This window comes from Terrapene carolina, unplaced genomic scaffold (genome assembly GCF_002925995.2).
Source record: "Terrapene carolina triunguis isolate 2854851 unplaced genomic scaffold, T_m_triunguis-2.0 Scaffold247, whole genome shotgun sequence".
Lineage (NCBI taxonomy): Eukaryota > Metazoa > Chordata > Testudines > Emydidae > Terrapene > Terrapene triunguis.
Window position 1 is genome coordinate 8220655 of NW_020664598.1, and position 12790 is coordinate 8233444.

At 40.7% G+C, this 12790-nt stretch overlaps 1 protein-coding gene across 1 annotated transcript in view; it reads left to right on the forward strand.

Annotated features, from left to right (window-relative positions):
• Nucleotides 1-12790, forward strand: part of NUAK1 (NUAK family kinase 1) — a 56158-nt gene that overhangs the window by 23779 nt on the left and 19589 nt on the right. Inside the window, exon 2 of the mRNA XM_024200082.2 lies at nt 5601-5721. Within this exon, the coding sequence (XP_024055850.1) occupies nt 5601-5721 (121 nt within the window). The remainder of the gene's footprint in view (nt 1-5600; nt 5722-12790) is intronic.

Genomic DNA, 12790 nt, shown 5'->3' on the forward strand with positions numbered 1-12790 from the left:
ATCTATGAAATATAACTTGATACAAAGTATTTGCAACAAACAAAAGCCAAATAAGTATGAAACATACTTGGGAAATTCTCCACCATCCCCCAGGCAGGCCCAGAGAGCGAGTATAAATCCTCTTTCCAGCAAAGTCAGACAGGTAATTTATTGTAGCCCTGCAAAGGGAGTAACTTACTTCCCCGCACTTCATGCCCATCCAACTCTGCTAGCCATTGCATGGAGGAGTGCCTCCACGGCTCTGCCCCATCTTTGCCTGTGTGTTTATTGGAGAGGGAACAATGGGTGACAGGACCCAGTGTCATGATGTGATCACCGGTGGCACAATTGCACCGGACTGTTGAGGAGACCATATTGCCCTGCAGGGCCATGTGAGGGTTAGTGACAATCTAACCCAAAATGTTTAAACAGTAAAGTGTGGTGTTGTGGGGTTTTTTAATTGAAAGCTTCATTTCCAAATGCACCTCACCTATGCTGCTTAACTCTTAACATTGCACATCACTGAACTGAGTCAGAGTGGGTGGACCTCCACAGTGCAGAAGTTTCTACTTTAGACCTCCGCAGTGCAGAAGTTTCTACTTTAAAGTTATACTTTTAGGTACATTTTCTTTTCCTGTCAGTAGATCAGCAGAGAGTGGGCAAATTATTAACTCTTAAGACCGGAGTTAGCTACTTCCCTGAAAAAAGGTTCACTGTTGGTTAGATGTTTTTGTCTCTGTTATTACTTTGTGTTTCTGAAGAGTGCAGGATTTACTCTGTTTACTTCTGGCTATCCTCAGAAGAGGGGAGTGGAGATTTTCCTAGCTCCTCCCCACGAATGAACTCAATCCTGACCAATTGTAGGGCTGAAAGGGAAGTTCACATTCTATCCCCATATAATCCTTGGCCTCAGTATGTGACTGACAAAGATTCTAGTTAGTGCTACTTGTGATCCTTTTGTGTGCACATGTGCAACGGACACCTGTCCTCGAGGAAATGAACTATTGTGGTCCTCAAATCCTATTGTGGTCCCCAAAGAAGCCATCTTGTGGCAACTACTTTTGGACCCAGTTCTGAAAATGCACATGGCTTAACTTTGCACATGTGAGTAGTTCCACTAAAGACAGTGGGACCACTTACGTGCATCAAGTTAACCATATGCAGAGCCGGCGCTTGGGTATGGCGAATTGGGGGCGACGGCTCCGGCCCCACGCTTTGGGGGAGCCCCATGGGCCGGTGTGATTGGCTGGTGCAGTCAGTCCCAGAAGTGACAGATTCGTCACTTCCGCCCCGGGCCCCGCACTCCCCTAGGGATGGCCCATACCATATGCTTAAATGTTTGCAAGATCAGGGCCTTTGTCTCTATTGATCTTGAACCTGTAACATAGGAATGAAAGACTTTATATCTCTCTATTATGAACCAGGTATGTTATTCTGTCTTCAACTAGGGTTCTTAGTTACCCGACACATCTCATCAGTTCAGGAGGCTGGGAAAAACTAAACTACTCTGCTAGTAAAGTTACCAAAAATACCATAATTACATATTCTGAGATATAAAGCTAGAGGTGTTTTAAAATCAGCAAAACACAAAGAAAAAGTGTGGTAAGAATCATGTACTGTTTTCTGGGATTACCATAGGGGCTAATCACACTTCCTCTGCAGTCAGATCTGGAACTGGGTTGTCATGAGCTGTTGATAAGGTTGGCATAAAATGCATATTGTATTTTATCCTACCAAATTTCATGTACTTTGACACTTAATATGTTGTGATGATGAACAGAACAGATCTGTTGCTTTCAAAGAAGGGCACCTGCAGGATGAACAAATTAGTGCTTTTTAAAATGTATTTTTCAATTAAGATAACTTCTTAGGTCTAAATTGTTCAGGTTCCTCATGTACAGTCTCTGGCATCAGTCTCATAATTAAGTTTCTGATAAATGAAGCCTTCAATACCTCTAGTGCTAAAAGAGTAAACACATTTTAGAAAGGCTGCTTTTTTCCTGAACGTATTTTTGTATAAAATAAATGTCAAACAGAAATCCATTAGCAGCATTTAGAGTGCTTAGAAGAGACTTGTTTTACATTTTGATACTATAACAAGCAGATAGAGATCTTGTTTTGTTCACTGAGACCAAAACAGTGACATGTACAATAATTTCCTAAAATGCCCTCATGGCACTTAAGAGAAACCATTGAACATGTTTCAATAAAATACTTCAAAAACAATAGAACTGAAAGATGTTGGGCCAGATCCTCATCTGTGTTGATACTTTCAAGTCAATGGAACTGTGCCAGTTCAGACCAGCTGACAATCTGACCCTATCTGTGTGAATTTGGTACTGGTGAAAGTGACAGTTTTGGAGAGTGAAGTTTCCTCTATCCACAAAAAAGCAACACCACGGATTCCAATATAAGCTTCTGAACACTGTAAGTCTGAAGTGTGCAGTCTAGACTTGGGTACCGCCTCTGTGGAGGAAAGATCAGTATCCAGGCCCAGTCAATACTTGGTCTTTAAGATGAGATTGCCGACAAGATTGCTAGTCTTTGTGATGTTGAATCTATCCATTCCCATTTTCAAAAGTGACAAGCACTTAGGAAAGAAAGAAAGTGATATTCAATGAAACAGGCTTCTAAGTGCCTCAGGGCACGTTTTCACTACCCGCCGTATCGGCGGCTAGCAGTCAATCTATTGGGGATCGACTTATCGCGTCTAGTGAAGACGCGATAAAATCGATCCCTGATCGCTCTGCCGTCGACTCCGGAAATCCACCGCGGCAAGAGGCGGCAGCGGAGTCGATGGCGGCGCTGCAGTGGTCGACTTGCTGCCGTCCTCACAGCCAGGTAAGTCGACCTAAAATACGCAACTTCAGCTACGCTATTCACGTAGCTGAAGTTGCGTATCTTAGGTCGACCCCCCCGCTGTAGTGTAGACCTAGCCTAAGACTCCTTTGGAAATTGGATTTAGGCTTCTAAGTCACTTAGATGCTTATGAAAAATTTAGCCACAGGCAACACATCTCCAAGGCAAGTTCAAAGATTGTATTCCAAGGCAAGTTCAAAGATAAATTTGAATGTCTATATGCAACCATAATACTTAGGCTTGGTCTACACTGGGGAGGGATCGATCTAAGTTACTCAACTTCAGCTACGTGAATAACGTAGTTGAAGTCTACATACTTAGATCTACTTACCGCGGTGTCTTCACTACGGTGAGTTGACTGCTGCCGCTCCCCCGTCGACTCTGTCTGTGCCTTCGCTGAGCTGGAGTACAGGAGTCGACGGGAGAGCACTCGGGGATCGATTTATCGTGTCTAGACTAGACATGATAAATCAATCCCCACTGGATCGATCGCTGCCCGTCGATCCGGCCGGTAGTGAAAACATACCCTTAGTCCTGCCATGAATGCAGAGGACTGGACTAGATGACCTCTCGAGGTCCCTTCCAGTCCTATGATTCTATGTGAATCACTGTTATGTATTTTTCATATAAAAAGCATATACTTCCATGTTTAAAATAGAAACTACTTATGAGAGCTAATTTTCCTGTTTGTCAAGTATAGAGTTAGGATGCTGGCAGGCTGTCATGCTCTCCTGGATGCCATTATTCCTTTCCAGACCCCGGATGGTGAAGAATTTGCTACCTGTTATATGCTTGACAATAAAATCCTTCTTAAATTCTTCTTGAGAGCCAAGTGCAAGGCTGTCTTATAATAAAAGGCATGTTTTTACCCATGTCTAAATTTACTTTCAGGAATGCATGTGCTGCTCCAAGAGCCACCCACATCCTCCTTGTAAACAAGGTATGCACTTACAGCCTATCCAAGTGCAGAAAAATGGAAAGAGAGAAAAATCATGTGTTGTCTGCTAGTATTAGCTGCTTTAGCCCTCTGCTTGGAATTCCTCTGATGAGGACTTCTTCTTGTTACCTTTACTAGAAAGGTGTGAATCCTATATGAAAACATTGCTTTCCACTGTTACTTTTTAAACTTCTATCCCAAATGTTTGGGCCAAGAAGCAGAAAAGAATTGTTTAGCTTTTAGATATATGACTCCAGTCATCCTTTACTGCCTGCTGTGTTCTGTTGTTCACTCAGGCCCTGTATCAGGATAGCGTTTAAGCACATGCTTAAAGTTAAGCATGAGTTTAAGTCCTATTGACTTCAGAGGGATTTAGGTTCATGCTTAAAGTTAAGCATGTGCTTAAGTTTTTGCCGAATAGGGATGCCTTTCCAATTTGGGGACTCTGTAGTTCCCATTTAAGCACAGTTCATGTTAATATTCTTTTATATTTTTCCCTTTCCTGCCAATGTCCTTGATGCTACACATTATAATAATAAAAAAGGCACCAATAATGCCATTTGCAATTATTGATGCACGCAAACAGTGTTTCACAATAGACTGGAGCACTGTAAACCCAAATACTTTTTCACAAGGCAAAATGTTTTCTCAGGAAAGTTCCATGTTATAATAAGCTTGTGGAATAACAAAAGTGTTATTCACCCACAAAAGGGTGGTCTCCATAGTAGGAACAAGGTCATTGGAGGAGCATTGGAGGATAATGATGTTAGACAAAAGGCTAATGTTTGATTTTAAACTAGCTGGTAATTTATTACTTACCCCAATGGCTTTTTTTTTTTAAAGCCAGGACACAAGGATCTGTGATCATAAAGTCAGTGTTGCCATTTGCTGTCATTAAATTGCACATTCCCCCTATCAGGGTCTTCCCATTGTTGATTTATGCTTTTCTTCTGTAGCATGATCTGACCTCAGCAATTATTTATGAGCTTGCTCATATAAATCCTCTCTTTCACAGGCAACTCACACACTTGCAAGGGCTTTTTGAATCTGAATTTGTGCTGCAAGTTTGCCTATCACTTCCTCTGTTCCCACCCTGCTTTTTGGAAAGATACCCAGTCACACGATGTGCTTGTGAAAGGTGGCTGATTGAGGAAGGATGCAGGAAGGATATGGTTTTGGAGTGATTGCATAAGTGCTGTATAGGACATGAAAGTACAGGATTTATACAAGAGCGATTTTCAAGGCAGTGGCTGCAAATATTAAGGATTTCTTTATTTTTTACTTAGGCCTGCTCAGGACTTAGGACTTGTATTGTAGCTCATCATGTAATAAGTTGTATTAATATCGTGCTCATTGTGTTAGCTTGGCCCAATATATTTTGTTATCATTACCCTAAAATTTCAGCATCTTTCTCTGAAAAACTAATAGGATTTCTAATGGGAATGGGCTAAAGCTTTTGTGAGAGATTGTCAAAAACAATCAACTGTGGCCAAATGCTGTTCTCATTGAAATCAATGGGGGGCTTTACCATTGACCTCAGATTTAGGCCAATGCTGAGTCCTTTTGAAAACACCCATCCTTTTTTGAAGGATAAGGCTGTACAAATAAAAGTCTCAAAACTTAATGTGATTTACTACGGTAATGAGAGTGTATGTGCAGTGTTGTAATGAAGTGGAGGGGGCATGGGGTATGTATTTAAAACTTTGTTTTGGTCATTCCACATTCTGCCAGCATCTGACATCTGTATTTATTTTCTGAACTCTCCTAATAGATTATTTGCATCTGTTCAGTTCCAAGAGTAATGCTCGATTTCCTGAATTTATAGGTTGCAATAAAATCCATTCGTAAGGACAAAATTAAGGATGAACAAGATATGGTTCACATCAGACGGGAGATTGAAATCATGTCATCCCTCAGCCATCCTCATATCATCACTATATTTGAAGGTTAGTGACTGCGATTCTTTTCACCATCTGTACTATTTGTTTTCTCAGACCTAGTTTTCATACGCTTTTAGATTAGGTCTTATATCATCTCTTAGTAGAGAGACAGTTTTGTGCACCAATTCGCCTTCAAATCATACTCTACTTTGCAAATGTACACCACCTCTCTAGTAACCACAGGAATTCCTTGCATGGGGGAAGTTGTTAATGTGTGGCTGAAATGCTTCTGTCTGAGTGTGAGGAGAGCTGTCACACAAACCATCCAATCCTCCCTGTCCCAAACCAGAAAATCAATTTCATTTCCCCCCTCCCATTCCAATTCATTTCCTCCCTCCACCAATATAAAATCAATTTCAGTTCATGCCCCTCAACCACATAGGAAGTCAAACTAGATGATCTGATCATCCCTTCTGGTCTTAAACTCTTTGAAACCCCCAAACATTCCCCACATAGTTCATTGCTTTAACTTCCCTGGAGCCCACCTGGTCAGGCTCAGTCTCCCCACACCCTGTTTCCTTCATTGCTGCCAGCCCCTCTTGCTGGCTGTCTTCCCAGGCCCCGTTTCTCCCTGAATCCAAGGTTCAGCTTCCCACTGACTTCTCCACCCTTGCTCCTAACCCAGTCACTAGCTCATCACTCCTGTCTCCCAGTCCAGTCCCAACTCCTTCCCTTGTGCTCTGCATTCCTGCTCCCTAGCGCCCTTCCCTGCAGCATATGGCAGTGGGGCTAGTAGCTTTCTCCAGCTGATAGTTCCTGGCTCCAGGGCTGCTACTGACTCTGGGGAGCCTTTTTTAAAATAGAATAGTGGCCTCTAGTGGAAGCTCCTCCTTCCTTCCTTCCTTAGGTTGTGACGTCCTGGCCAGACCTAAACAGGTTAGGAAGTGTACATGCTCTCTGGTCCTGAGTAGGAATGGAGCCACAGAGGACCTGTAGAGTGCAAACTCCAAAGGTGTTGAGGGAGCTTTGCCCCACTTAGTCACTCGTCTTATCTCACATGCTTATATTGGGAAGAGGCACCTGAATTTGGCCCCAAGTATTAACTCTACACACCCACTGTACACGCTAGGTGATGATAGGTATATGGCAACTCCATTCTGAGAGTTGATCTGACTGATTAAAACAAGGTCTGGCTTGGAATAATGTTACAATATCACATATTGAGTTATTCAAAAGCATGTTCTTTTACTTGAAAGGAGATGAATTCATCTGTCTTTTTATGGAATAAACGCATAACAGGATCTGGGAACAGAAAAGGGGAGGGATGCTGTGTCAGCATGTGGGTTGCAAATGGAGCAAAAGTTATTTCCAGTGTGCACTGGAACTAAAAAAAATTAGGTATGCTACAGTGCTTTGACCAAGTGGCCTTCTTATGTCCCCTGCTCTGCTTTAAATAATTTTACTGAGTTAAAATATTTTAAAGAGTTAGAAAGATTTAAAAAAATAGAAAATAACTTAGTTACCTTGAAGCAAAACCTTCCCCCACAACCCTCAGTTCCTTGACTCTAGCTGAAGATGATCCCTTCCCGCAGCAGAACCAAGACAGGTTTTTAGTTCAGGGTTTTTCACCCCTTCCTCCCCAGTGAAAGTGCATATGGCACATGACAGTGTTACCTTCAGTGAGATCCCGTGCTGTTTATTCTGTTGTGATTCCTTAAGCATGAGTGATGCTTTTCTACACGGAAGCTGGAGGCAGCTTTCCTCTGGTCTTTAGAGGTTTTCAGGGTGTTCATTACATTACTGTTTGCTTCTATCCCTGGTGAAATAGCTATTCTGTTATTGAAACAAAATAATTATCTAGAAGCTAGAGCAGTCTGGCATGACCCTCTGTATTTCAGTCATGGCCTGTGGAGATGGGCAATGGGAATTCAGATGGACAGTGTGATCCTATCCATTATAAAATCAATCATGTAGCACTGGGAACAGAGACATGGCAGCTGTAGCTTCACCAACTCCAGGAGGCCAAAAGAAATATTCTCCAACAGCCAACATCATACCATGGGTATTGAAGTGCAGGGCAAACCAGCTGAGACTTAGCCATATTCACCAGGGGAATAGTTACATACTGCAGAATTATTAGGATCCCAGTTCAGAAAGAGAGCTCTTCATGTGCCTCACTTTAAGAATAAGAGGGAGTTCCAAAGAAGTTAATGGGACTACTTCCATGTTTGAGATTAGGCAGGTACTGTAGCTTGCTGCATCAGGGCCTAGATTACAAAGCCATCTTCATGAATGAGCCATAAACATGATTATAGTTATATTGTTATATATAAAGGTTATTTTTAGTTCTCTGTTGTCTATTTATAATTTATCTTTTGCTGTGGCTATTCAAGAAGAGATTTGAACTGCCATCAAACTCCCTAAAATCCATAAGCAGAGGTGCAGGGCTGCACTGAGTCTGGCTAGAATGAGTACTGCTCTCTGTCTGGAAGATCTTTAAAAGATCTTTGAATTGTACTTACAAACACGTGTTTTCCTGAAATGGGATCCATGTTTTGGTATCCTCTTGACCTTGTGGCTAAAGGTGATTAACCTCTGAATTTGTCAACTCAGTGTAAACATAAGCCATTGGTTTTTAATGCTAAGCAAATCCAAATGCATATAAACAGGCTTTCTGGTTTAATAATACTTTTTGTACCCAAATCAAAATGAATTTATCTCATGCACTATTTGCAAGAGGTAGACCTCCAGTTCTGAGTCAGAAGAAATTCCATCCTCTCAAGCAAGACTGTAATTGGCAGTCTTTAGAGTGCAGCTGGAAGGGAAGTGTTCTTTCGAGTGACTTTAAATTCCTTGAAAAGAACTGAATAGATGAAGCTGACTTTGCCAGAAATGTTCTGATTTCAGGGCATAAATTTTAACTCAGAAAGCAAAGCCCCCCCCCCCCCCCCTCCCCCCCCCCCCCCCCTTGCAAACTCCCGGACTTGGTAGCTAAAGCCTTCGAGAGTAAACATATTATTCCCTGGGTAGCCTGACTGCAAAAAACATCCCATCTGGCAATACTTTATTTTATAAAAGTTAAAACATGGGGAGCGTATAGGGCCCAATCCTGTAAACACTTACACATGTGTAAAACTGTTCATGGGTGTAAAGTTATACACATGGATGCACAGGTTCAGGCCCATGGGTCTCTATGTGGTGAAGTACAGTGTTTGTGTAAGAGTTTCCATTGCGTGTCCCGGGTGTTGTCCCAGGTTTCAGTAAATACAAACAGAGAAGTTCCTCCATTTATGGAAAGGACAAGTTACTTTAAGAAAAGTAAACACATTGTTTGCAAACACTGTGGAAATGATTTAATAAAGATTTTCCCTACTGAAATATAATATTATGAGCCCAATACAAAGCCTATTGAAGTCAATAGCATTATTACTCCTGTACATAAAGTAAAACATGTATTAAGTGCTTTGCTGGGTTGGAGCCAAGGCACTCAGCACCTTGAAGGGTCAAGCTCCTTTAAAACATCACAGTACTAAAATTGCATTTCCCTTAAAAAACAGATTTCCTTAGGTCTTTGCAATTGCATTTTATTGATTAATAAAAAAGAGAATAAAAAGATTCTTCACACATCTCCACAAAGTGTAAATTACAAATGTAAACTGACTTGAATTAAGTTTCCTATCTTTGCTAATCAGGAAATTAGTTTAGTTCTTTTAAACCTTTTAACTTCAATGTAAAACCTTTTAAATCTAACATATATTTACAAAGACGGTGTATTTTGCCTAGTTATAATAGTTGTTTTATTTACAAATACATGTTAAATCTAACATTTCGTATCGTGCTTCTGCAACAGTAACAGAAAATGATGGGTTAGTTTTCAGTCATTGTCAGTCAATTCCACCCTGCATTTTTACAGACAGACTCAAAATGGACCTGAGTGCCTGATCATGAGAGCCTCTGTGTGGAGAACTCAGTGAAGTCAATAGGTGTCCTGTAGTGTGAAGCACATGCGGGATTGGGCGCTTAACATGAATGATAAAAACTAGAAAACTGAGATTTTTTTTTTTAATTTAACCAAGGGAAAGTATTTCAATGGTGACACCATTTAACCACATTGCTAATTGGCTTCCTCTATTTATATAGCTTTTTGACCTTCAAGTATATTATTTCCATTGTTTTCTTTTGATAACATCCAAGAATATAAAGCAATTTTTCTATAGTCTAGTGATTAGTAATGAAACAAGTATAAACAAACGTAACTCCTAGGTTATCATACTCCACCCACATGAATTTCCTTGCATTCAGTATGGTTTAACACCTAAACAACACCACTTGTGAGATGAACCCTCAGGTTCCTGAGAACACTGGCAATTTCAAATCACATTCTGACATGATCTCAAGCTACATTATGTTTAAAAAATAAAAACAATTTCTAACTGCCACCTCATGGCATATGCTTGCTTGTCTGAGGTTACAAAGCAATCATAATTTAAAAATGTAATTAGCAAGTCTGTTCTTCACTCGGGCAAAATTAGGATAAAATAGTGTAACAGAGAGATTAAACGTTATGGCTGATTTCGTGATTCTCACATTTTTCTCAGCTTCTTTTTAAATGGTGAAACATCAAATTCTATGTTTCCTCATCCATGTATACAGAAAATGGATATCAGCAAGGAGTATGGTTCTCATTTTGATTTAATCCACTCAGTGGGGATTAATTTTTAACCCACAGACTGATTTAAAACGATTATCACAGGATCTTAACTACATTCCTTTAATTTAAGAAGAAATGCATTGCATTTCCACTGTATGCAGCTGTGATTTAGGAAAGCAGTTTAGAACATGCTTAACTTTAAAGCATATGCTTTAAATCCCATTGACTTCAATGGTAATTAAGCTTATGTTTAAAGTTAAACATGTGCATAAATTCTTTGCTGAATTGGACCCTGAAAGAGGAAGGCTACCCAAGCCCACTATGTACTTTATTTTAAAAAATTATATAACAATAAACTAGTAAATAACATCTTGAAGATACTGATTTGGGGCTTTAGAACAAAGAGCTACACGTTGTTTTTCCAAAGAGTCATGAACCGATGAGATATGTTAGGCTATAATTCTTAGGAAGAAGTTATTTCCCATTATTCAAGTGTCTTTCTGAGGAATAATTTGTCCTTTATAACATGAGTGTGCTAATTGGGCTTTAAATGATTTTATTGAATGAAAAGGTTATTCCAGCCCGTGTGCCTAAAATTAAAGATAAACTTGCTTGTTCTTTTGATTTGGCTGACCTTTAATAAAAGAGCACTTTGTAGCAGAGGAAAGGTACTTCTGTCTGCGGCTGTTAGGAGAGTAATAAAAATACCGCGGAATGGAAAGACACCAGATGGAAGGAATGTCAACATACTGGAACTAATTTAGGAGATTGCTCTGATAGAGAGCAAAGGCATGAGGAGAATTCAAATGGTTCCAGTGGAAGGGAGATTGGCTGCCCCTCTTAAACCAACAAACTAAAATTCTTACTCCAGGGTTACATATAAAACAAAAGGAATCAGCCCATGAGGAGGTAGTCCATTTAAAACAAACAAACTCCTGCCCAGTCTGAATTAGCATTCTGTAAACACAGAAACAAAGGGATCCGGGTATTTTTTGAAATTAGGTGTCAAACAAGTCCAAGGCAAACTATCCTAATAAAAAGATGTCCACAACATCACTGAATCCTTTTGACCAGTCTTTGCAAAGACATATTCATATGTGTTTCACATATCTAGGGCTATATTCTACTCTCAGGTACACTTTTAGGTAACTCCCATTTCTTCAAATGGATAGTGAAGTGTGTTCATCCAATAGCAGAATTTAGCCCATATGGTTTCTGTGGACGTGTAACTCTTGTGTTCCTAGAGGGGAATATTGCTCACTTTGGGTGTAATAGACTCCCAGTGCTCTGAGCAGAGAGCGGTCTCTGCACTGCCAGTCCTATCTGGGAGTTGTAAAGCTCTGAATAGAAGCTGAGTTCATCATTTCAAGCCCTCTAAATATAGTTAAGTAGAAAGATTACATCCAGGAATTATTGCTATAGTAGCACAGAGTGTGATGGAGAACGATTGTTGACGTTACAAAATGTACTTCGGCTCAAATATATCTTTGGTAGTGAGAAGTGAAGTATATGTCCAGTTTTACGTTTGTATTCTTCAATGAGCTCCCAAGCCAAGGGATTTGGTTTCAATTATCTGCCCAGAAACGTGGAGCTTTCTTCTTAACTAACAAACACCTTTTCCTTAGAATTAACAGGAAAATTTAAAAAGAGAGAAAGAGAAGCTGCAACACATATTTGAGTATTTGAACGTAAGCACCTTTTGCTGGTTGTGCACAATTCTGCTCTTACTTTTAGGAAAGGCTCTTCGGAGTGGGAAGACTGAAACAAATTTATAGCTCAGTGAAAAATAATTCTCCTCACCTCCTGATACATTACTGCAGCGCTCCCTCCACCTCCCGATACATAGTTTGTCTCTCCTGACATGTTACTCCAGTGCTCCCGCCCCCTCCTGATACATTACTGTAGTGTTCCCACCCCCCTTCTGATACATTACTGTAGCACTTTCCCCCGCCCTCCTTATACATTACTGCAGTGCTCCCTCCACCTCCCGGTACATTACCGTGGCCCTTTCCCCCACCTACTGTGGCGCTCCCTCCACCACTTCCTGGGGCCTTGCTACATCTCTCCCAACATCACCCAGCCTACAAGGTGTTGGAACTAAATACATGCAAAGTCAGTGGCTCAAAAATAAAAATGATAAACAGGTTCTAACAAGTATTTCTTCTTTCTGTCCTATAACAAGTGTTGATATTGACAACTCTTCGTTTCTTGCTCTTGATTAACTTGCCCTGCTTGCATTGTTTCCCTCAGGGACTTATGCGTAGCTGTCCCACTGCTGTTATGCATAAATAACCTTTCATGCTCCGTGACCCTCATCAGCAGTTGAGGAGCAGTCCAGGGCAGCCTTTCATGAACTGGCCTCCTCATTAGCGAGCCATGGAGAGTTCCTGGAGCAATCTTTCCTGGCTAAACCTGCTTCCTTGAAATTGCCAGCTGCAGCAGAAGTACTTCAGAAGTGGAGTGAGCTTCAGAATGGCAGAGGAT